General features: G+C 40.2%; 1 protein-coding gene across 2 annotated transcripts in view; it reads right to left on the bottom strand.

Moving 5' to 3' along the window:
• The window catches only part of GNS (glucosamine (N-acetyl)-6-sulfatase), a 58,554-nt gene extending 36,979 nt beyond the window's left edge, over nucleotides 1–21,575 (bottom strand). For both annotated transcript variants that reach the window (XR_006381407.1, XM_044228992.1), the window contains exons 1-9: nucleotides 21,233–21,575; nucleotides 16,297–16,356; nucleotides 13,257–13,463; nucleotides 10,871–10,936; nucleotides 10,178–10,276; nucleotides 8,613–8,780; nucleotides 6,886–6,968; nucleotides 5,618–5,736; nucleotides 3,186–3,289 (exon numbers count right to left, since the gene is read on the bottom strand). Coding sequence is in view for 1 of the 2 variants with exons in the window: in XM_044228992.1 (XP_044084927.1) it covers nucleotides 3,186–3,289; nucleotides 5,618–5,736; nucleotides 6,886–6,968; nucleotides 8,613–8,780; nucleotides 10,178–10,276; nucleotides 10,871–10,936; nucleotides 13,257–13,463; nucleotides 16,297–16,356; nucleotides 21,233–21,421 (1,095 nt within the window). In the remaining variant the exon portion in view is untranslated. The remainder of the gene's footprint in view (nucleotides 1–3,185; nucleotides 3,290–5,617; nucleotides 5,737–6,885; nucleotides 6,969–8,612; nucleotides 8,781–10,177; nucleotides 10,277–10,870; nucleotides 10,937–13,256; nucleotides 13,464–16,296; nucleotides 16,357–21,232) is intronic.
• Between the last annotated feature and the right edge of the window lie 4,566 nt (nucleotides 21,576–26,141).

Raw genomic sequence — 26,141 nt, 5'->3', positions numbered from 1 at the left:
CCCAACTCATAACCCTGCGCCTCTCACACAGGACGAATGGCACCGAGACAACTACCCTGCCAACACAGGATAAATGACCCACCATCCCTGACACTCTTTGTGCTAGGCGGAGGCTGAGCATTTCATACTTCTCAAACTACATCTGTCAGCACAGCACCCCCCCCCAAACCCCACCCTACCATGGATTTTGAGAAGAGGCACAGTTAATTTTCAGTCCTGGTTCTGCCACTTACTATATGACCTTGGTAATAACCATTCAGGCAACATGGATGTCCCCTAATGTGTGTTAAGGGCAGGGTATTCTAAGCTTAGACAATGCCTCTCTTCTAGGAACTCCCCCAAGTAAAAAAAAAAAAACCACAAACTCAGCAGGGTGTGGTAAGTGTGAGGGCAACCAGGACAGGGCAAGGGCACCTACCCCAAGTGGGGGTGGGGGGTATAGTGACTCTCCAGGCAGAAACCCCAAACCAAAGCTCTCAAGGACAATTAGTGAAGTGGAAGGGGCATTCCCAAACAGAAGGAGCAATCAGCAGACAAAGACAAGGAGGAGAGAGAGATGAGAGAGAGAGAGAACCACTTCACTTAGAAGTGACAGTGGTTCGGTACTGCTGCCATTCTGTCCCCTGAGCAAGCCAAGCTCATTCTTCGATGAGTGCCTTCCCATTTATTGTTCTTCTCAGAATGCCCTCCCACAGATCTCTGCAGGACTAAACCCTTTCCAACACCCAGGTCTCTGCTCAAGTGCCTCAGAGGCTTTCACTGACAACTGCAGTGGAAGCATCTGGCTCTCCAGGCACCGGGAGTTAAGAACTAGTCTTCCCTGACTGCTCAGTGCTGTGTAGCCAAGCCTGCTGGCATAAGATATTTAAATATTTTCTGAGCTGTACTGTAATGGTTAGGTACAGACTCTGGAGCCAGACTCCAATATTTGATAGCAGACTCTGATATTTTATCCTGGGCATGCCATTTAACTTCTACACCTCAGTTTCCTCACCTGTGAAATGGGTGTAACAGTATCTCTAAGTGGGTTCCTATAGCTAATACACTTAGAATAGCACCTGTCACACACTAAGCATTCAATAAGTGATAGATATTATTGTTGAAATGGTTTCCTAGGAACCAGGTTTCATTCAGACTGCTTGGAAAAGGTGAACTTTTCTGATTTTAATATTTAGATGCCGCTGTTAACTTGAAGATAAAGGGACCTGTTTGGTTGATGGACAGCTGGCTGACACATTCCATTCCGTTCTCATTTCACTTCCTTCCCCACGCTGGTTAGAAATGGCCCTAGCAGCCCTGCTCCTTGGAAATGCACACAGCTGCCAACATGTTTTGAGTCCACTCCAACACCAAGATCAAGAAAACACTTTTAAGACTAAGCAAAATAAGTCAATCAGAGAAAGACAATTATCATATGATCTCACTGACATGTGGTATTTAAGAAACAAGACAGAGGATCATAGGAGAAGAGAGAAAAAAATGCAACAGGACAAAACCAGAGAGGGACTCTTAATGTCAGGAAACAAACTGAGGGTTGCTGGAGGGGAGCTGGGTGGGGGAATGGGTTAACTGGGTGATAGACATTAAGGAGGGCACATGATGTTATAAGCACTGGGTGTTACATAAAAGTGATGAATCACAAAGGGACCTGTACCCTTGGGGCAAATAATACATTATATATTAATTTTAAAAAAAAGAGTGATGAATCACAAACCTGTACCCGTGAAACAAATAATACATTATATGTTAATTAACTGAATTTAAATTTTAAAAATTCTAATAAATAAAGGGCTAAAAAACCCCCAGACTTAATGGTCCTCTAAACTCGCCTATCTCCTTTGAAAGGAGACCCAGTCACATGGTACTGGATTTGTAGTGGGAAATGACTGGCTTTCTTTCTGAAGAATTTCAACAGAATACCATCATGAGCATTATGAAAAGAAATAAGGGAATTATACTTAAACATTAACCTCCAAAATTAGACTGAAGTACCTAGTATACCCAGAAAGTTTGGCCAGTTTTCCAATTCTAGCTTAAGTGATGTATTTGCTCATTTTCTTTTGTCTCACAGAGCTGGGACTGAAATTGTGTTATTAGAAAAGAGAAGACATAACTAGTAGAACTTATCAATTCTTATCTTCCAAGCATTAGACCAAAGCATTTTGGATAAGAGTGTCTAGAATCTCTAGGAAAAACGTGCCTCAGTATTTGGTACCAAGTTTGGAAAAAGACACTGAAACCAAACGGAAATGGCAACAAAAGAAAGTGGTACATTATGACAGTTCTAGGAGAGAGAATCAGTAAAACAGAAATGCATGTGGGACAAGCAGTTCCACAGAGAGAGGGAAAAAAATCCTCAGAAGACATGCTTTCTATAGCCTTATATTCAGTGAGGTCAGACTGGCAGCAGCTATCAGTAGGGAGGTCAGATATGCAGAATCAGAATCTGCATTTTAACAAGGTCCCCAGGGGCATTTGCCTGAGCTCTTACCTACAGGGTAGTAGGCCCCAAACTGGGCTGCTTCTTTGTATTACCTGTGGACTTAAAAAAAGCAGAGGCTGGGTCCCTATTCTAGTCCAAGTGAGTCCACTAGAACCATTCTGGATGTTGAACCTTTCACAATTTCAGAACATGATGTTGAGGACAGTGGTAGCAAGTCGCTGCTCCAGGACAAAGTCAAGACTTAGTCTCGAAGGACAAATCAAAGCTACTCCTAGTGATATATGTATATATGGGAGGAGGGGGGGGCAGAATACAATTAAAAGAAGATGGCCAGGGGTGCCTGGGTGGCTCAGTGGGTTGAGCCGCTGCCTTCGGCTCGGGCCATGATCTCAGGGTCCTGGGATCGAGTCGCTCATTGGGCTCTCTGCTCAGCAGGGAGCCTGCTTCCTCCTCCCTCTCTCTGCCTACTTGTGATCTCTCTCCGCCAAATAAATAAATAAATAAATAAATCTTTAAAAAAAAAAAAAGGTGGCCAGGAGTTTAAAAAATAAGTAAGTAAATAAATAAATCAATGAATAAGGGAATCACTGACTCCAAGACTTATAAGTACACTCACAAGATCTTAAGCTGAACACAATTCATCCTTGCAGGAGAAGTCTAATCAGCCTCCTCTTCAGAGGAACAGCCTTCTTTTCTCAGGCAAGTGCTACCTGTAAACAGCGTCAGCTTCTCAGGCACCTACCTTGCTTGTCTGATTTGGTTTGATCCCAGGTCCCCGAACCAGCAGTGGAACTTTGATATCAAACTCATACAGCTGTCTTTTGTCTATCGGCAAAGAAAACTGTCCTGAAAACAAAATACAGGGGGTAAAGAAGGAGCTAGGAAAGAAGTATCACACACATATTCAATCAATGGACAGTAAGAATGCAAATAACTCTGTCCTATTTATGGGGCTTTAATAGAAAGTTTATAATCACTTAGGTCTCTTATTACTACAAAGCAGGAAATGAGTTCATCTTTAAACAAATGCCTAGGGGGACTCCTTGGTCTAAGATAAGACAAATTCAGCAAAAACAATGACTGGAAAGTACTGAAACACAAATACATAATTTATGTAGGATACTCAACTTGACCACAATTGAATGAGGTTACTCTAAAAACTGTCAATAAAGAGCCAAAGCATTTATCTGACCTTTCCTGAATAAACTGCATTTCAAGATAACCAGTTGAGTTCTTCTCTAAGGAATTCCAACTAATAAATGCAAAAGGACAGAGTTATGAAGTCAACATTTTGCCATCTTTAAGAGAATAGTAGATTAAAGCAAGAATCATCAATGGAACCTTCAGCCACAAAAGGTTCATAGGTCAGACTCAGGTTGACACCACATGAGCCATCAATTAATAGCAGCATCGCTAAAGTGGGCCAACCAGACACCATCATGAACTAACAGGAACTATCAGTATCACCAAGGAAACATTCTTTCTGAAAATGGCAATTTAAAAAAAAGATTTATTTATTTATTTATTTGACAGAAATCACAAGTAGGCAGAGAGGCAGGCAGAGAGAGAGAGGAGGAAGCAGGCTCCCTGCTAAGCAGAGAGCCCAATGTGGGGCTCAATCCCAGGATCCTGGGATCATGACCTGAGCCAAAGGCAGAGGCTTCTGAGCCACTCAGGCACCCCTGAAAATGGCAATTTCTATTAAGCCTCTATATCTAACCACCCATCTATAGAAAATGCTGACTAAAGAAACAGAAGTTAAGGAATCATGAGAATGCAATTAGCCAGATCTAGAATGTGAGATATTCTGAACAAAAAAAAACTCCCCAAAAACCCTTTCCCCAATAAATCAGTGGTAGTAACAGTCTCAGGGCACATGAAAAAATACAGGGAGCATGTGAACTTCATCTAGATCCTGATACGTAATAGATTAGTCAGAGGCACAATGGAATGTTCATGTACAGAATCACAATGTCTGAAGTTTCTTCAAAACCTTCTAAACAAAATAAAGACAAACATGGGAAGATAGGAAGAATTCAAAAGACTGGCCACACATAGCTGAAAAGTGAAGCCGGGAATGGAAGTTATTTTATTAGTCTTTACTTTGAGTGCTTAAAAATATTTACAACGAAACATTAACTGCCTCATCAATCTGCTCCCATGCAAGTGAGCCCCACGTTAGTAGTTTTCAAGTTTATTAAACTGATACGCTGGGAAAGAAGACATTCATTTTTAAGAATATCCAAGTGGAAAAAAGGAAAGTTAAGGATATGGGGCTGACTCTGTATACAGAGTTTTAAAAGAACAAAACAAAAAACAAAAAGATACATATACACACACACACACACAAAATCAATAAAACACCTCACAATTTCACAAGAAATTTCAAAAGACAACCTTCTCTTGTTCTTTCTATGTAAAATCGCTTACCCCTAGTCTACTTGCCCTTTAAATCTAGTTCAATTTCAGGGGGCCTGGGTGGCTCAGCCAGTTAAGCGTTTGCCTTCGGCTCAGGTCATAATCTCAGGGTGCTGGGATAGAGCCCTGAGACAGGCTCCCTGCTAGGGAGCCTGTTTCTCCCTCTTCTTCTACTGCTCCCCCTGCTTGTGTGTGCTCCTGAGTGCATTCTAATAAATAAAATCTTAAAAAAAAAAAAAAATCTAGTTCAGTTTCTTCCTTTTTTCCTAAAGCCTATCTCTAATCTAACAAGGTCACTCTTTCCTCCCAACTCCTAGAACATCATGTAACTTGGCACATGAAATAGCAAATAATGACACTTGGTTTGAATGAGTTGCCTTTCTTTTTTCTTTTTTTTTTTTTTTTAAGATTTTTTATTTTATTTATTTGAGAGAGAGAGACAGTGAGAGAGAGCATGAGCGAGGAGAAGGTCAGAGGGAGAAGCAGACTCCCCATGGAGCTGGGAGCCCGATGTGGGACTCGATCCCGGGACTCCAGGATCACGCCCTGAGCCGGAGGCAGTCGTTTAACCAACTGCGCCACCCAGGCGTCCCAATGAGTTGCCTTTCTAACTAGAGGAGTCCTGAGGGCAGCAGCCTCCCCCTCGGCCCACCCACTGCTACAACAGGCGTAGAGCTCCCTGCTAGTGCTACTGACTGGGTGAAAAAGGAAAGGCACCTAATCAATGCCACAGTAATACGCCAGTCTGCCCCTTACCTGTGTGGTAGCCGTTGTCTGAGGTATAAAAGATGTAAGTGTTGTTTAGTTCCCCATTGAACTCCAGTCTCTTGACCAGTTTCTCCACAAGGTCATCAACTGACAGTAAAGTTTGCCACCTGCATGTACACAGAGGGTGACAAGAGAATTTCAGAACAATAGCTGAAGGAATGCTATCTTGCCAAAAAAGCAGGAGCAAAGTCCAAAACAAAACCACCCAAAGTCCCCAAACCTCCTTTCCTCAGACCCCTCCCTGGGTGGCGGGGGGGGGGAGATTAGAAAATCCCAGAACATAATGAGTTCATTCCAAATTTAACGGTTTCCAAAGAAATGAGACTTTTAAAAGCAGTTAGTTAGTTTCTGACAGCAGAAAATGGAAGGGAAACCTGTCAATTCAGTACTGATTAGTACAGATTAATTCATATAAACCTACGCCACGTTTAGGGGTCTATTTAGGGGTCAGCAAGCTATAGTGATGGGCCAGTTTGCCCACTGTTTTTGTTTTTTAAATTGTGGTAAAAGACCACACAACATAGAATTTACCAACTTAATAAATTTTAAGGGTACTAACAATAGTATGAAGTATATTCACACAGTGAGGCAGATCTCCAGAATCTTTTCTTCCTGCAAATCTGACGCTCTATACCCATTAAACAATTCACCATTTTTATACAGTTTTACTGGAACACAGTTGTGCTCATTCAGTCACATAATGCCTAGTTCTACTCCACAGGCAAAGCTGGGTAATTGCAACAGACACTGTCTGGCCTGAGAGGCTATGATTATTTACTCTCTGGTCCTTTACAGGAAAAGCCTGCTAGCGCCTGGTATAATCTAAATACATCTTTAGAGAGTGTAATGAATTTTTAAGAACGGACTTAAAAGGAATTCCTTGAAATTCCAAATAGCAACGGCAAATATTCTGTTCTAGTCTAAGTCTTTGGGTCTTCAGCAAATACTAGGCCTGATGTCCCACAAAGTGACCTTTTCTTCAGACATAAAGAATTTTTTTTTTTTTTTTAACCAAAATGCTCCAGTTTGCAATTCTGTTTTAACAAGTCATGAAAATGAATTGTTTTATTAGTCCTCAGGTCCAAAGACCATCTCCTACACCTTCTGGGGCAGCAGACCCCCAAACAGTCTCTCCCATCAACTTGCTACCTGTTTATCTTGTGTCAAAGATAACCACACTGTGCAGTCCCCTGGTTCATGGGCTGATTTGGAAGGTCCTCAAAGACCACCCAGATTGTGAGAGCAGCAGCGCTTACCTTTTCCGAAATGCACTATCTAAGAACTGTATTGAAGAATTCGTCATTGGGGTCTTGGCTTGCCTAATTAACCAGTGCTTGTTCTAAGATTTAAAAGAAAATAAAAAGTTAGCACGAAGTCATACAATCAAATAAACTGCTAGAGTACATAATGAAAAGGAACATTTTATTCTTCAGCAAAAAGGAACTTACTGGAGCATTTAGGGAACTTCACACTTCCTCTTCCCTACGCCATGTGTTCCTAAAGACACTTTCTATAGATTATCACTCATTCTTTATCTTCCCAGTGCTCCCTAATGAAAGGAGGCCTGGGCTCCTTGTTAGCAGCCTTAATCAGCATTTAAAGATATATAGTGAAAGATATTGGGAAACTATTGGCTAAAAGGAGACTAAATCTGTAACATTGAGTCTATGCTTTGGATCTACTAACCAAACTATAAAATGGTAAATATTAACTTTACCTTCCAATAATTTTTGCCTTAACAATTTAGTCATTACTCTATCAGCCTCTATTTTCCTACCCAAGATACTGATTATCCTAGGACCTTGGGAAAATCTCATCATAGCAATTTCCTAAAACCTCAAGCTCAAATCTAGAGAGTTCTTCTCATTTAAAAAAGCACTCATAGTTCTAAAAAACAAAAACATTCCCATACATCATTAATTCTCTCCTCTCTACTGATAAAGCCCAAAGTTACCACCTCCCAAACTATCAGCCCCAAAGTGTTCTTAGTTAATATGTTTGAGAAGTGTTATACAGCATATCCTCCTGCTGGAAATTCATGTTGGAACAGGAGTAACTCTGAGAAATTCTGCAACAAGGTGATTAGTTAAAACTTCTAAACTTACTTGTTCATGAGAACTTTTATTAACTTCTTTTGGAACATGGATAATGGCCCTCTAGTTCAAAACTCAGTTCTCTCAGCTTTAAAAATCCTATCTAAGCACTTGCCTACTTGCCAGGCAACACGCTGCGTAATTTCTATGTTCTTCAGTCCATACTGCAGCTGGATGAGGAATCAGGACCTCCCACTTTATTTCTCCCACTTTAGAAAGAGAAGCAGAAGTTAAGCATCTTGCTCCCAGCTGGGTCACTTGGCTTGGAAATGGTAGTGCTGAGCCTAATCCAAGACTCATTCTGTCTACTACACCTCCCCAGCAATTAAGATTTCTGGGCAAAAGGCACGAGGCAGTATAGAACTTCTGCCTTTGAACCAGTGAACAACCTACCCTCTGTGCCAAGGGAAGTATAAGTGCACATGAGGCAAATATTTAGGTTGTGGCCCTTAATTACATTCCCTGCTCTGGCTCACTTCTCCATTCAACTTCCCTTTCCAGTCATATTGCACTATGTCACCCCCTCTTTCCTGTGCCTCAGGAAAGGTGAGGGCCACCCACAGGGGGGCGCTGCAGGCCTAGCTCAGCCCCATGGGATGTGTCTGAGCCACTGCCACATGGGAGGAGAGGTGGCAAAGAGATTAGGAGAGCCTGTAGTCAGTAAAGATAGCATTTCTTTAACATTTCCTATAGATTCTCCAGCTGCTAATCAGATGTGTGGCAAGATTATCTCTCCTGAAGCAAGTTTACGCTATTATACTCAAGACAGGCACAATTACCTTTAAAATATCTCGAAGGAAAACCAACTACATGGCTCAAAAGCTCCCTAACAAGGTAATATATAGTTACGTATATCAAGTGTGGTTTAATTCAAGGTTAGGGGAAGCTACCGTTCCATGGATGTTGAAGTTCTTATTCCTTGGTGCAAAGACATTCTGGAAAGCCTTCTGGTACTGAGGTGCAGCTGTCCAAGGAGAATGAGGTGCTGGTGTGGAGATCATCATGAAGAACGGCTCAGAGTTGGACTTGTAGTCCAGGAAGCCCAAGGAGATATTAGCCTGAGATATACAAAGATCTGTCATCTTCTACCCTACCCAACAGTTCAGGACTTGAGAGAAGCATGTATACAAGGGGTATAGATTTATATTAGCTTTTAATCAATCTTAAGAATTTTAACAATCTTAACACAAACTATGTCAAAGTTATTACAAGTGTGTTGCTGAAACAAATATTAGGGTTTTAGGCAATACTTATTTAAAAAAGTGGAAAAGCATACCATCCTAAGAAAGCAAATAAGATCTTAGTGATTTCGCATGATCTAAAAGTTGTTGTGCCTCCCATTAGGGTAAAAATAGTAATGCGGCTTTTTAAGGATTATTTTGCACTAATATGGCCTAAAGTATGCCTCTGTTGCCTTAAAATATATAAAAAGAGAGTCAATCTAATTCACAGTAGGACAGGTGGATTAAGTTACCTTAATCTTAGAAAAATATACAGAGCATAGATATCATAAGTTATGCCATCTCAAGCAGCTAAGCTAAATGAGTAACATTAAATCCAAACATATTCTACCAGCATTTTAACTTATATTGACTTACATTTTTCATTTGCTTACCTGGAGCTACATTATGAAAATGAAAGCATCCCACACACATTATGTGTTTTAATTGTTCTAGTTGATTTATAGCGTCATTTACTCCCATCACTAAACTCAAAGGATACTAACTGCATCAATTTCCACCCACCTGGTTACTCTAGGCCCATCAGAAGCCTGTGGTTCCAACATGCCAAGCACACTTCTGCCTCAGTCCCTGCAAACCCCTTGTTCCTCTGTCTGTGCACCCTTCCCATTGATCTGCACAACTCACTCTCACCTCTGTAAGCATTATCTAAGTAACTCCCATACCTTGCCAGATTTACACCAAGAGTGACTCTGCTTCATTTACTTAACACCTGCTATGCTGGGTGCTGAACTATTTGGTGAATTAATTCTCTGTGAAAGGTCTGTCATTAGAAACACCTTAGACAGGAAAGGAAAGTCCTAAATTCACTCAGTTTCAGGAATTTTATATAAAAATCCACAAAGCCTTAAGAACTCCCAGTCCCTAGTTCTCCACCCTCATGGCGAAGCTGCCATTTCCTAGCTTGTGAGTGAATCTGGGGTCAAGAGTAAAAACCTCTAAAGTAAAGCCTCTTCAAAGTAATCTCTATAGTCTTAAGAGATTAGCCTTTGGAAAAGGATTTGTTGCTGGAATTTCAAGAACATTAACTCTGAGCCTGGCTTATATACAAGAAAAAGTCCCTCAGGAGTCTTTAATCAGTTAGAAATACTTTTTGGCAGTTAAATGAAGTTATTATTCATTCACATTACTCAACATGACCAAGTCCAAAGGTTTTCTAGGCAGAGGTTTCAATCGTGAGCCAAACTTGCAAGGACAGAGCCTTGATAACTCACCAGAACATCTGTCAGGTAGTCCACGCTGTAGTTTTCACCATGCTTCCGTGCCTTCCCATTGATAGAAAGCGTATAGTTATAGTATTTAGAATTCTTTTCCTATTAGACAGGAAAGTAAAATTTGTTAAGCGGTCAACACACTAGAAAGTCAGAAATCATGCTGGGCTATACTCTGTTGCAATAGGGATAAGACATTTTGGGTCGCCTGGGTAGCATGGTTGGTTAACCGTTTTAGCTCAGGTTGTGACCTCAGGGTTGTGAGACTGAGTTCTGCATTGAGCTGAGACTCTCTCTCTTTCTGCCCTCCACTTCCCCAGCCCCAGTCAAATAAATCTTTAAAGAAAAAAAAAAAAAAGGCATTTTTAAAAAAAGGGAATTATTCATTTAGTACTGAACTGGATTTTTTGACTAGAGTTTTATTAACTATTAGCACAGTTTCAATAATATGTCTTAGTTTAAAAAGTCACAAGTAGATCAGACAGAACAGCAAAATATGTAACTAAACCTGGTGTAATGCAGGAAAAACATCTCCCAGAGGAGTGACTCATAAATCAACAGACTTTAAGAGGAGAAAATAGCTAATCATAAACGCAGAGCAACTTATGTCAAAATCAGAGCTAAATGAGAGACTAAACATACTCTATATCTGTAGGGCTGTGTGTGTAACTGTCACTGGCTTCAATAATCACTCACCAAGGCGTACCAGTAACTCCAGCCGAGAGGGACATGTTCTAGTCCACCTGCATCTGGGGCTCCATACTGAAAAGCAAGACAAGCAGGACATCAGAAATGCTTAGCTATGGCCAGATCAATAAGAAGAGGAAGCTTTTTGAATCCTTTCAGATCAGTGCCTGAAACCAGATGTTCAATTTTCCCAAACATATGAACCCAGTCGAAAAGTAAAGAACACTAAAACCTAGGAACTACTGAAGGAGGAGTTTGTAAACTATGGCTGTAGGCCAAATCTAGCTAGCCAACTGTTTTATATGATCAGTAAGCTAAGAATTTTTTTTCCATTAAAAAATACAAACAGCAATCAATAGAGGAGTATTTTGTGACATGTGACAGTTACAGGGAATTGAAATTTCAGTCATGAAGGTTTTTTGGAATGCAGATGCACTCATTTTGGTTTGTGTCTGTCTATCTGCTTTCATGCTACAATGGCAAGGTCAAATACAGGAGTCCCTCTTATTTGCAGTTTCATTTCCCATGGTTTCAGTTAACCAGTGGTCAACCGAAGTCCAACAGCAAATCAGCCTCCTGCCAGAAGGTCACAATGCCTGTCATTCACCGCTCTTCTTATCATGTAGGTATTTTATCATCTCACATCATCACAGGAAGGGTGAGTACAGTGCAATAAGACACTCTGAGAGACACAAGACTCACATAATTTTTATTGCATTCTATGGTTGCAATTGTTCTATATGGTTATTAGTTGTTGTTAATCTCTTACTGTGCCTAATTTCTAAGTTAAACTTTATCACGGGTAGATATACAAAGATAAAAACAGTATTATAGAGTTCAGTACTATCCGTGGTTTCAGGCATCTACTGGGGGTCTGGGGAAGCATCCCCATGGACAAGACGGTGGGTGGGGGGAGTAATGTCATCACAAAAGAAAAGCTCAAAATATTTACTTCTGGCCCTTTCTAGAAAAAGTCCATATAGCTTAGGCCACGAAGTTCATTTCTGGAGTTACTGAAGGTGAAGACTGAACACTCCAACTGACCTTGTGGTTAATGACAACCAAAATAATGACTATGAGCTCTCAGCTTATAACTTCACTTGTCCTGATGATGAAACCTACTTTTGGAGCTCAATTTATTTGATGAGATGAATTAAGTGACCAGAGACTCATCCCATTTATCTCAACAAGGTTTAGTATTGCCCATTTAAAAAAGAATTTAATTTATGAGAAATCTTTGTATTTTAATGAATTTCTCCTAGTTTTGTATACAGAATTTTTTAAAAAGATTATTTATTTATTTGACAGAAGGTACATGAACAGAAAGAGCAGCAGGCAGAGGGACAGGGAGAAGTAGGCTTCCCCCTAAGCAGGGGGCCCGATGCGGGACTCAATCCCAGGACCCTGGGATCATAGACACTTAACCGACTGAGTCACCCAGGTGCCCCTATTTTTGTATACACATTAAGTGATCTCTGATATGCAAAGTAGTATAAATTCTCTTTATGACCCACATCTTATCTCAATAACCTAGTATCTGTACTTATTTCTCATGATTCTTTTCAAACTGACTTAACCTTCCTTCCAACTCACAAGGTTGAAAATTCTCCCAATTGTGGGGAGGGAAAGAACAAACAGAAAATTCAGATTAAATATTAGTATCTTTAGCAACCATGAATAAAGTATGTAAAAAAATGTACATCTTTTCTTTGTCCTGCATCCCCAGTTTTACTATGAGAACCCAGACACTCCCAAATAAACTGTTTCCTCTAAGTTTGAGTAAAAGCTAAGACCAATGTGGTGAACCTGGGGGCCATAAAATCTGGACTTGGCCAGCTATAGTGGGTATCCCCTCATCCAGGCACCCAAGAGGCCAGCACATCCACCACTAAGCCAAATGCTGTAGTGGCCTGAATATCCCAGGCTCGGGGTGTTTTTCCTCTATCAGTGATCACTCCACATTTTCGAAAATGGGAACAAAAAGGGGTAAGTCTGAAGTTGTTATAACGCAGGAAAGGTGGTAGAAGGAAAAAATTCTTCATTCTCTTCCTGATAAAAGGGAAATGGAGACAAAGATACCATGAGACGAACATGACAAGCAAAATCCTTGAAGAAAAAGGGGAAGATGCATCAGACAGCAGCAGTCATAGGACAATTTAAAAAAAAAAAAATGCTATGAGGCTATCTAAAGGAAGAAGAACTATAGTACTTAAATCATGTAAATATGTTCATGTAAGTAAATTCTTGTTTAATGTGCAGATTAGGAGAAAACTATACCAAAAACATTTTAACATGACTCAAATGAATAATAATTTAAAAAAACATGAATTACATTAATTTACATTTGTAAAGCTTAAAAAAAAAAAAAAAGGAATAATGAGATCATTCAACCTACCTCATTTAAGTATTTCCCTGCGAAAAAGGTTTGATAACCACACATCGATCTGAGAATTGCTGGGAAAGTATTTGGTTCTTGGATCTTCTGCCAAGACTTACTACTGCAGTTTCCCTCCAAAGTGTTGTTAACAACGTGATGATTATGTGGGTACTTTCCTGTCAAGATACTGGCTCTGCTCGGGCAGCAAAGAGCACTTGGCACATACTACAAAGCGAACAGAAGCAAAAAACCCAGTTACACAAGAAAGATGGATTTCTCCTCCTTTCTAAAGAGAGTAAAGAAAGCTGCTTAATACTCTAATTTTGAATTTCTAGTTTCCCATGGAATAGTTTTTTGGTTTTTTTTTTTTTTTTGGTAACACATGACACACTTCAGAGCTGCTTTAAGTCACATAGTAGAGACAGTAAACAAACCAAGAGAACAGATTTCTTTTTCAGCTGGTTTCTTTCTGCAGAATAAGTTATTCCAATCTCATCTGCCAAAGAAATATTTACATGGTAGGAGCTAGGTCTTTTTTTTTTTTTTAAGAAGGCTTCATGTCTAGCCTAGAGCACAAAGTGAAGGTTGAACTCAGGACCCTGAGATCAAGACCTGAGCAGAGATCAAAAGTTGGACGCTTAACCAACTAGGCCACCCAGGCACCCCAGGAGCTAGATCTTAACCAAAAATAAAGACTACTACCTGAATCTAATGTAGCTGAGAGGCACAGGTTCATTTTCAGGATAATCTGTAGCTTTATATAATTCCTATATCACTTAATACACTGGACAGAGATTTTTTCTACTCTAATGATTTTTCTATTAGCTACTATCATCAATAAACTTAACCCATTTTACCTATTATTTGTGTATATCTTAGTACACATCACCAAACCACTTTACAGAGAATAATACTAGTTTATACCCGCACCAGCAGGGAAGGAATGCTCATTCAAGTACACCCTTGCCAAAATTATGTATTATCCCTTATTAAATACTTGGCTTTTCTTTGGGCTTTCAAATTGGATTTGGCATTTTTAAACACTGGTGAGGATGAACATTCTCCACATGCATACTGACCGACTGTGTTTACGTGAATGACTTGTTCATGTGCTTTGTACATTTTTTTGGTACATTTTTTTCCTGGGGCATCAGCTTCTTGTTACATAAAATCTGAGTTAAGGAAGGATTCTGTCATGTTACAAATATTTGCCATTTTTTCCTTTTGCTTTTTCAATTTTGTCAGATTATTTGACTTCTGTAATTTTTACATTGGCAAGACTTTTAATCCTTTCGCTTGTCTGCTGACCTATTTTTTTGGTCGCTATCACACTGTTTACTCTATCTTCATATTATATTTTGTTATCTGGAAGGGTAATTTCCTCTTTTAAGAAATTACCTTGATTGTTCTAACCTATTTATCATTCCAGATAAATTTAGAATCACTTTATTCAGCCTTTAAGAAATCTTGTTGGGATTTTGATTAGAATAAACTAATGTTGGGTCTTCCTGCTGAAGATGATGGGTGTGTCTACATATTAAGTATTTTTATTAAGTAGTTTTATTACATTACGAATGAAGTTCTGTAACCTTATTTATAAACATAGGTCTTAACCATTACTGACCAGCAGCTATACCTAGAGTCTGCATTTTCCTGCTGTATGAATGGGCTCTCTTCTCTCTCCTCCCCAGTACTTCTCTAACTGGTTATATAGAAGAAGATTATTTTTATTTTTTCATTTCTAGTTTACTAAACTCTATTAATTTAAAAAGTTTTTGAACAATTCTACATTTTTTGGGTAGAAAATACAAAGAAGTGGAAATAATAATTATGTCTTGATCCAATATTCCAGTTAATTCTGCAGGATTCATGCCGATCACGACAATTCAGAACAGCATTAAGTGACAAGTATTAGGCCCCTGTCTCATCTCTAACAGCAATGGCCTGAGTCTTGCACCTTAACTATAAGGTGTGCTATTTGTTTGAAATACTCATCATAATAAGGATGGATTCTTCTAACAGTTCAATAAATTACCAGGAAAGGATGCTAAAATTTCAAAGGGCTTTCAAGCATCTATTAAGATGAACATTACTTTTTTCGTCTTTCAACTACTGATCTTGTTGGTGGACAATATAACAACCACTATTACGTAGTATTTACTGCAACTCAGGTGCTGACATAAGTGCTTGCTTTACATGTATATATTCATTTAGTATCACAAAACCCTGAGACAGATTTTAGGACACCCAGTTACAAATGGGAAACTAGAGAGGTTAATAACTTGCCCAACATCAAACAGTTAGAAAAGAGGCAGAGAGAACATTCAAAACTAGGTGATCCAGCTCCAGAATCTGTGCTCTTAAGCACAACACTATGTTGCTGTTTAATGGATTTCCTGATAAGCTAGGCTACTACTTACTTGGCTATGTGCATGGTTCCTGAATTTGATTTATTAGTATTTTATTATGGATCTTTGCAACTCTTTACATCTCCTTTCTTCCCTCATTTGGGCTCCACACCAGGCCTGAACTCCTAACCCTGAGATTGAGACCTGAGCTGAGACCGAGAGTCAGATGCTTAATTCACTAAGCCACCCAGGCACCCCTGCATCTATGTTTATATAGACATAGCTATTTATACCTCATACATGCTCATATATGTGTATACATACACAAGATACTGGTTTTGTTTGGTTGCTATTATCTTTCTCAGGCTGTCAGGGTTAATAGGGCTTTGTAAAGTGGCCGGCAAGAGTTGACCACAAAGCAATTTACATTGCATAAATGTTACTTGATTCTTACAATTCATTTTCAAACCTCAAACAGTAAAGCTTTAAATATTCTCTAGTTCTGAGCTATAAATCAAACTGGCTTAGAAAATACCTACAATTAAGGTTCAAATTGTGAAAAGTAGTATTTCAATTAAAAGCATTTAAATCACATTATATAAAGTCCTTCCTTTAGATCAGGCATTTAACTAGGTCTCCCCAAAAGAGCATGCTTCTTCTTAGAACATCAACATCAAGTCTCACAAAATTAAGGTAGCTTTAAAACTTACAGCACTGGAGAAAGTCATTCCCATTTCTCCAATGAGCGCCTTGGTTTTCTTTAGTGGTGTCTGTGAAGTAAATAATCATCTGTTAAGCCATTTCCTCCAATTAAAAAAAAAACACACAGACCAAAACTCACGTTTTTTGCATCTTACTCGCAATGATCAGCTCCATTTGACACTAAGACACTGCCAAAAGAGTTCTGTTTCTGGAGATGAACCAAACAGGTTTGGTTACAGTCAGTTATATCCCATGCAAAAGAGCAGTGGGGGTCACAATGCCTACAGGAAGGGAAAGTTCACAGCAGATAGCATTATTCTAGCAATGCTGATTTCAATGTAATGAAATTTTGGTGCTCTCTTTTGTCATCAGCCCTCTCACAAGATAGATAGGGCAGATCTCCATTAATTCATCTTTAGGAGCAGGATGTGAGCTAAGAGATGAAAGGAGCCTTCCCTCTAAAAACAGGGAGGTTTTAGGTTCCGAGAGCCAGATAAGGTCCCGAAGCCCAGAAAAGGACTCAAATATCATCAGTGATGGAGTCCAAATGCATCCTTTTCAATCACAAGCTCAAAGCCCCATGCACTAGGCCAATCACGACCTCAGGTAAGGACTTGAACCAGATGGCAAGTAGTAGAGACAATAATCTCAAATCCTAGAGTGAGGATAAAAGTTTAAGAAGGTCATTAAAATACAAATAAAAGGAACACTAACAATCTTTATTTAGATTCCAGACAACAAAAAAGGACCACTGAAGAGGCTCTAAATTTTAGTTGTACTTTATCAATCAGTTCATGATGATTTTGAAGTACCTTTGAAATCTGAGACCATATTCAGTATAGTTTTAAATATACCTTATTGTGCAGTAATTCCTTAAAGAGCACCTAAATATGTGATTATGTTAACAAGGTTCTTGTTTATAATACTGTATAAATGACTCTCCCCCACTGTTTTAATAGATAGTAAAAAACCTAAAGAACCCATAAGCTCAAAAGGATGAGAATTCTAACTTATTTAAGAAGACCTTTCTTAAGTGCATGAGTAGCTCCAGAATAGGTTTCCAAGGAGAGGCTACAGATCTCTAAGTCTTCGTTAACCTTCAGAAGCAATGTCACCAACTGAGATCCTCCAGAAAACACCACTGGGTGCTACTTTCAGGTAAAGAATATTGGGCTGAATTAAACACTGGTTTGACAAGAAATCTGAGTTATGACAACAGAGGGAGGGGAAATGAGAATACAAAGTATAAATGGGGAAAAGGACATTGTGAGTTGATTATATGGGACTTAATCCTCAAACTGTTGGATAAATATGCAACAATACTGAAGAATATCTGATTGTTTTTTACTTTTTATTTTTGAAGATTTTATTTGAGAGAGATACAGCGAGAGAAGGAACACAAGCAGGGGGAGTGGGAGAGGGAGAAACAGGGAGCCCGATGTGGGACTTGATTCCAGGATCCTGGGTGAAGGAAGACATCTTCAGCTGAAGGCTGAAGGCTTCCTTCAGCTGAAGGAAGACATCTCAGCTGAAGCTGAGCCACCCATGTGCCCCAGAATATCTGATTTATAGTAAGACTATAGTATGTGATTATAACCCATTTGTTAAATACTTAACGTGTGTCAGGCACTGATTGAGGCCAGGATGAACAAAAGACAGAAGGTCCTTGACCTCATGACCTCTGTATTCTTGGGGACTTAACTAACAGGTAGACAATCATTTCAGGCAGTGACAAGTGCTATTAACACAATAAACCAGGATGACGTCCTTTAACTGGTGGGGGGGGGGACTACTTTAGTTGGGTGGTCAGGAGAGGCCTCTTTCAGGAAGTAACTTGTGTACTCAGAGTCACATGATGAGGAGGCCAGCCATGCTAAGATCCAGGAAAAGGTGCTTCCAGGCTAAGTGAATAGCAAAGACAAGAGCTGCCAGAGAAGACGCACATGTGAGGAACAGAAAGAAGGCACAAGTGGTGGAAGTAGCACAGCAAGTAAAGGAGACTGTGGGGTAAGACAAGGTCAAAGTGTTAGGCAGGAGCCAGCAGATGATGCACAGAGATTTTAGTGTCAATAAGAATTTGTCTTAATGACTGTAATTTTTATGCTGCTAACACCAGTACAGTGATAACCATAATGTCTGCTAAATCAAACAAATCCTAAACAAGAACCACGCTGTACTGAAAATGTCTGTGTCTATGCTAATCTGAATGCTAAAACGAATCCTTAAGATACCAGCAAAGAGAGTTACAAGGTTGGTCAGGTCAAGATTGTACAACACTGCTTAAGGAGCAGTCAATCTGATACCTGGATATGGGTAAATGCATTACTTTACTCATCCAAAGCAAATCCCTTCCATAAAAATCCTAAGGAGTCATTTACTTTTTTGGCTCCATGTATAGTGGCTCTGAAATAAGATTTTAACATATCTAATAATCTTTGTTTTCAGCAAAGACATGATGTGTTCGTCCCCTACATTTCATCATGGCTCCTTCCCTTACTTCCTTGAAATTTTGACCAAATGTCTCTTCTTCCAGGGTGAATGATTTTAGAAAGAGCGACCAGTGAAGTAGAGTGTATCCATCCCACCATAACATTCAAGTAAAATAAAATAGGAACTATTCCCTAAGCAAAAAACCAGAGTCCCACAGATGATACCTGCAACAAATACAGGGAAATGTTCAAGATGATCATAAAAGACAATTTCAAAGATGACTGAAAGATTCTACATGAAACACTACAGGAAGTACTAGAATCCTTCTACCTGAGCTGGTCTGGTGTACGGTTTATTTTGCCAACGATGGCAGCAATCCATAATCCTTTTTGAGCCAGAGACCTCATTCTCCACAAAATTGAAGATAAAATACAGAGTATTACATATAAATTAAGGACTTCCATGATCCCCCTGATGTTCCTAAGTATCATCTTAAGAATCTCTGATCTGAAGTGTAAGTGAGTAGCTGATGTGGTTATGTGGAATGACATCTGTTAAGTCAGTATTCTAGAATATGAGAAAAATGGGGCTTCAAGATCATAAGACACCAGGCTTTGCTCCTTATTAGCTACATGAACTTTGGCCAAGTTACTTAACACCCTCTTAGTTTCCTCTTATTTAAGGGAAGGACAATATGTACAGCACAGAACTTTCATGACTGAAACACAAGTATAAAATACTTCACACTCTACTGCTCCAAGTAGGTTTTCAAATGCTGTTACTGTCTTAGTGATTTCCCTTCAAGTCCTGCTTGACAACTAGTGGTAGAATACCCTGGAAAAGGATACAAGAGAAGCCAGAATACCCCAGAGAGTTGAGAGCATTAAATTTGACTTGTTCCCCACTCAATTTTGGCTCTTTAGTATAAACACCTATAATAAAGAATCTGATACTGGTTTAAAGAAGCAAATACAACATACTAAGGAGAAGATCTGTGTTCTGTAAAAATTAAGAAACTCAATTCTGAACACCTTATATTTCAGTGATAAATTTTTGTTTTCACCAGAGATGTAAAATCCTGACCTTTTAATTGTCTTAGTCACTAAGCTATTACTAATTTTTGATAGAGATGACTTGCCTTTTTTAGACAAAGCACTTTTCAAGGACACACATAAAGTTTTTTTTGAAGGAATTTTGTGAGGAGTGTCAGTGGAGTGGTGGGAATGGAAAAAACAAAGTAAATTCCAGGAGGGCAATTAAGTCAAGACTCTTCAATGTCAATGTGGTGGAGTAGAAACTAAAAGGCAACGAGGCATATGTGGCACAAAGTGTAAATGCAAGCATCCTAAACATAAACCAGAAATGTTTCTCAGCACCGTGAACACAGTCCTGAGTAAGAAATACATTTTCATTCATAATCCAGAAATATATACATGGATATGCGTACCTTTGTCATATATACCCACATGTATCACACCAACATTTTCTATTCTACTTTATTTCACAGGAAAGTAAAAATCTGGTAGCTACTCACTAAACTGATTTTACAACTCACTTATGGGTTGAAATCGGCAGTTTGAAGGACACTGAGGTAGGGTGTTCCCAGACAGTGTAAGTTAGGAACCTCTTGCGTGAAGTGTTTTCATAGGAAAACAAAAAGATAACTGAAACGAAGAAATAAAGGACATATACATTTTCTTAAAGATAAGAAAAATGCCATAACCAGGATCAGAGCACTCATTAGAATTTTGACCTGTTTCAACTACATAAGTGCCTTGGGAAAGCCACTTTCTGGGGCCTCCATGAGTAGGGGGTTGGGTAATGCGCCTGAAGGTCATAAATTCCAGAACTCTAAGATAAAGAAGCAAAATTCACTCTGGGAAACAATGAAGTCTCATGAAAAAACACATTTAAAATGGAACACGGACAATAGTAGCAAATGTATCAGCCAGGTGTTCAATTAAGCTAATTGAATTCTCTCGATTCTTGTGAGGCAAAGCGCAGCCCGAAGAGTTTGACAACCTATCCACAGATTAGTTGATCTCAGCACTTATTAAATATCGGGCACAGACACTGTACATGGAGACAAACACAGAGGTGGCCTAGGTCCTTTAAAGAGAGAGCTGGACTTGTCCTCAGATGCTCTAAGCCAAAAGAAAAATAAGGCTTGCGTGCTCTTTGCCAGCACCTGCTCCTCGTTGGTTCAGCCCATCCCTAACTGGCGTCCACCTGTTTATTCTGAGCTATAAACGCGAACTCCGCAGCACTAAGGTCCAGGTTTGAACCTCTGTGTAGTGCGTGCATGTGTGCCTACTCAAAAGAGACGCGGGAGAGAAAGGAAACAGAGTCCTGCGGCCCCTCAAACTTGCGTATGGGGTCAGGCGTGGCAAAAGCAAAACCATCCAGGATCAGGCACCCAACTCAGGGAACTGGGGGTGGGGATGGGGAAAGAGGACAAGAAACCTGGGGGTCAGCCGGAGAGATCGAGGGGCGGGGCAGAAATAGAAGCGTTACCATGCCGCCGAGCACTTCGTCCTGGTCGTCGGTGAGGAGCAGCACCACATTGGGCCTCCGAGAGCCCGTCGCCACCCCAGAGACCCCCAGGCAGCTGCCCAGCAGCAGCAGCAGCGCGGGGCTGCAGGAAGGCAGGTGACGGGGGCTGTTCCGCCGCGGCCCACTTGGGGCCAGAGGCAGGAGCCACATGGCAGAGAGGGTTCCGGGGGTGGCCCCGGGACCGAATGGAGGGACGTGCAAGTGTCTGAAGACCAAAAGGCAAACGAACTGCAGGAGGAAAAGCGTTGCCGGGAAAGGCCGGGGGACTGGGGTCAGGCGTTTTCTCCCCTAGCACGATCACGTGAACCGGAGACTGGGGGCGGAGTACGCCTTGCGGTCACGTGAGGACCGACGGGGCGGGACTGCGAGCGGAAAGGGAGGCAGGGCGGATCCGGGGGCCGGAAACCGGAAGTGGGCTCAAGGGGCGAAGAACCGGTCGGGTTGGGGTTTTGCACTTGCTTTAGTCTCAGGCTCGGGTTGGATTCTCCAGCGATGTGTATGTGAACGCTTGGTGCGAGGGTTAAAATGGAGAGAAGATGATGGGGCGTCTGAGTGGCTCTGTGGGTTAAAGCCTCTGCTTTCGGCTCTGGCCATGATCCCGGGATCGTGGGATCGAGCCCCGCATCGGGCTCTCTGCTCGGCAGGGAGCCTGTTTCCTCCTCTCTCTCTGCCTGCCTCTCTGCCTACTTGTGATTTCTCTCTGTCAAATAAATAAAATCTTAAAAAAAAATGGAGAGAAGATGAAATGAACGAGGGAATCAGCTCACAGTAGGCGGTTAAGAGAAGGGAGGAGAGTGCTTACCTGATAGTAAGATCAGCTGGTGGGCGAAGTCTGGTCTCTGTCGTATTTTATTCTCGAGTCAACAGCCACTTACGAGAGCCCTTATGTTGAATCATTTCTCATTTTCTCTACAGCTCACCTGTTACACTCGAAGCTGGATTCTGGCTCAGCTTTCTTGACTCCAAGCCTCAGCTGATAACGTGTTTTCAAACAAATGATGTAGGGATATCCTGACAGCCTAATACTACTTGGTGAATTTTTGAAAGCCCTCTTAGAAGATGTTGGAGGATATGCACATTGAACAAAACAAAACCCCTGAAACATGGTTACCCAACCACATTAAGTAATGTTTAGGGGGAAAAATTCCATGTACTAAGGCTCCAAATATTTCTGTGATACAGAAATACAGGTATAGCTCTACCTCAAGCGTCTGCTAAAGTCTATGAAAACAGAATTATCCCTGGCAAGGTGAAGGGTCAAGTTTTATTCCCAACTTAGAGTAACAGCCTGTACCTCCTGGCTCCTAACAAAGTGTATTTTCTCTAAGTGAGACCATCTGGCCTGAAAAGTGTTTTAAAACTCATGAAAGCACTATAATGAGTTAAAAATAATTGTGGGAGTACTTTGAAGTGTCATATATACAACTGTAAGTCTTATGCAAAAGGAAGTGTTAACTTTTTGAAAAAAAAAATAGGTTTACAGAGGGCAAGAGAACCTTTACAAAATGAAGTAAAGTTCCACTGTAAGAAAAATTATTCTGGGAATCTGGTAAGAGTCATTCCCAGGTGGCCAAGGTACTGGGTTACAGCCTCAAACTATGCTCATTTTGCAAACTGGTGTAATAATCCCTAGAAACCAAGACTTCCAGGAGACTTCTGGCACAAAGAAGAACCTGCATTGATACCCCAAATTGTAAGATTATATCACTGGTCTTGGTTCAAGGCTACTTTATGAACTATCTGATGGCAGAGATTGTATAATTAAGAGCCAGCTTTATTCCAGATGCTAGACTAATGCTGAGGAGACACTGTTACTTTTTCATGGAGCTTGCAGTCTAGTTGCAGAAAGATAAACAATCTAATAATCACAGAAGTGTATAATTAAAAATAAGGAGACATGCTATGAAGGAAAAGTAAAGAGAGAAATGAACATTTTAAGGAGGTGGGGGGCTAACCTAATTTTTTAAAAAAGACTATTTATTTGACAGAGAGAGAGAGATCATAAGTAGGAAGAGAGGCAGACGGGGGCGGGGAGGGGGGAGAGCAGGCTCCCTGCTGAGCAGAGAGCCCAATGCAGGACTCTATTCCAGGACCCTGAGGTCATGACCTGCGCCACCCAGGCATGGGGCAATTTAAGGATTCGCTGAGGAAATAAATTTTCTGTGGCCGTGAGGAGTTTAAATAGGAGATAATTTGTTAATGGGATAGTGGGGTGGTAGAATGTCTCCTAGGCACAGGGTACAGCATTTGCGAGGATATTGAGGTAGTGCAAAGAACTAAAAGATGCCAGTGTAGCTGGAGCAGAGGGAGAGAAGGAGATAGAGAGGTAAACAGGGCCCAGATTATGTTAAGGATTTTTGTCTTCGTCATAAGGCTAATGGGGAATCACTTTAAGAGTAGGGGAGAAAAAAATCATACATGAATTTGTATAAGGTCCTTTGTGGTGTGGTATGGTATACAGATTAGAAGAGGATAAGAACGGATGATAAGAGAACAAATCATATTTGTGGGGTGTGAAGCTTATATGTATGCAATTTGGCAAGGGTGGCTCCTTAAGAAAAAGAGTGACAATATAAATATAAAATTAGGTGCAAAAGTGAATATTTATTTAGAGTAAGAAAAGAAATAACCATATTACAGATTTTTTAAAGTTGAAAAATATTACAAATTGAAATGCAAAATTTTAAAATATAGTATTTTTTATTAATGAACTACAGACACACTTCTCCATGCTCCTCCCACTGCCCCGCTGACATTTTACGGCTATGTACACTTAAATTGTCTCTTCATATGAAAGTGGGTTTGTAATATATTCTATAGAGAGAATAGAAGATCATTTAGCCTTTTCTCTAGCATAGTTGATCAATTTTTTATTATTGATAGTTAAGAAATTGTTTTTCATCTTCAGTTCATTATTGGTTATACACACACACACATATTTACTGTAATCATGTATTATGAGTTTATATCCTCTGCACTGATGGCAACTTGAGGTCAAGTCAGAACGAAATTTAATATTTTTAATGAGTTTATCTGATTCACTTTCTTCACAAATTATCAAACAATTCAAGAGCCTATTTATTACTTTCTTTTTCACTTTATCTCTTCTACATTTACTGTTTTCATTATGATCTGAAAAAAGTGATTACTATTTACTTTTCAATGTCAGAACAATTTCTTTTGATTTTCTCACCTTTATCACTTTAATTTCATATTCATGAACTTTTTACCTCAATTTTACCTCGATACTTTTTTCCCCAAGATTTTATTTATTTATTTGACACAGACAGAGATCGCAAGTAGGCAGAGAGGCAGGCTCCCTGCTGAGCAGAGAACCCGATGCGGGCTCTATCCCAGGATCCTGAGATCATGACCTGAGCCGAAGGCAGAGGCTTAACCCACTGAGCCACCGAGGCGCCCCATCTCAATACTTTAATAAAATAAATTTAAAGACAACATAAGAAGGTGCCTGCCATATATGTCCACATCAGGAGTCTAAAATTTATCAATTGGAATGTTCCGAAGTGTCTTTCTAAATGACAGTTAAAATGTTATGTTTGGGTTTTATCAACTGTTAAATAAGTTTGTATTTTTTTTAAAGATTTTATTTGTTTATTTGACAGAGAGAGGTCACAAGTAGGCAGAGGCAGGCAGAGAGAAAGAGAGAGGGAAGCAAGCTCCCTGCTGAGCAGAGAGCCTGATGCGGGGCTCGATCCCAGGACCCTGGGATCATGACCTGAGCCGAAGGCAGAGGCTTTAACCCACTGAGCCACCCAGGTGCCCAAGTTTGTATTTTTTAAAAAAGATTTTATTTATTTATATGAGAGAGTGGGGAGGAGGAGCAGAAGGAGAGAATCTTCAGGTAGACTCCCTGCTGAGTGTGGAGCCCAGCACCCGGCTTGCTCTCACAACCCTGAGATCATGACCTGAGCCGAAACCAAGAGTCAAGTGCTTAACTGATTGAACCACCCAGGTGCCCCTGCAAAGTTGTTTTTAAAGAGCATGTACCCCTTTGCTCTGTTGTGCTGACATATGACTAAATGTCATTCAACAGCAGATTAAAATAGCTCAAATATTTCTTCACCTTGTTGAAAAAAGTCAGATAAAAAAGTTAAAAATTGGGACGCCTGGGTGGCTCAGTTGGTTAAGCAGCTGCCTTCGGCTCAGGTCATGATCCCAGCGTCCTGGGATCGAGTCCCACATCGGGCTCCTTGCTCGGCAGGGAGCCTGCTTCTCCCTCTGTCTCTGCCTGCCATTCTGTCTGCCCGTGCTCGCTCTCGCTCCCTCTCTCTCTCTGACAAAAAAAAAAAAAAAAAAAAAAAGTTAAAAATTGCTATAGAGATTCCTGTTAGAGGAGTAGTGCACAGTAATCAACAACTGATAAGTTTGTCACATCCAGAATAGAATGTGTAGTGTTGTTATTGGTGTCTGGTTATATATTTGATTTACCACTTTTGAAAACATTTTTCCATGAGCGGTTCCTGGGTGGCTCAGTTGGTTAAGCATCAGATTTCAGCTCAGGTTATGGTCTCAGGGTCCTGGGATGGAGCTATGAGTTGGGATCCACACTCACTGGGGAGTGTGCTCGTCCCTCTCCCTCTGCCCCATCCCCCAGCTTGTGCTTTCAGACTTTCTCTCAGATGAATACATAAGATCATAAAAAAGAATGTAAAAAAATATAGATTAAAAAAAAACCCAAAAAATAAAAACCCCAGAACATTTTCCCATCAGGATGTCTGGCTGGCTTAGTCGCTAAAGCATGCATCTCTTGGTCTTAGAGTTGTGAATTTGAGCCCCATATTGGGTGTGCAGATTGCTTAAAAGTAAAGCCTTTTAAAAAACTTTTTAAAAAATTTCCCATCATTAATCT

Source organism: Neovison vison, chromosome 12 (genome assembly GCF_020171115.1).
Source record: "Neovison vison isolate M4711 chromosome 12, ASM_NN_V1, whole genome shotgun sequence".
Classification (NCBI taxonomy): domain Eukaryota; kingdom Metazoa; phylum Chordata; class Mammalia; order Carnivora; family Mustelidae; genus Neogale; species Neogale vison.
This window is presented reverse-complemented; position numbering and strand designations above follow the sequence as displayed.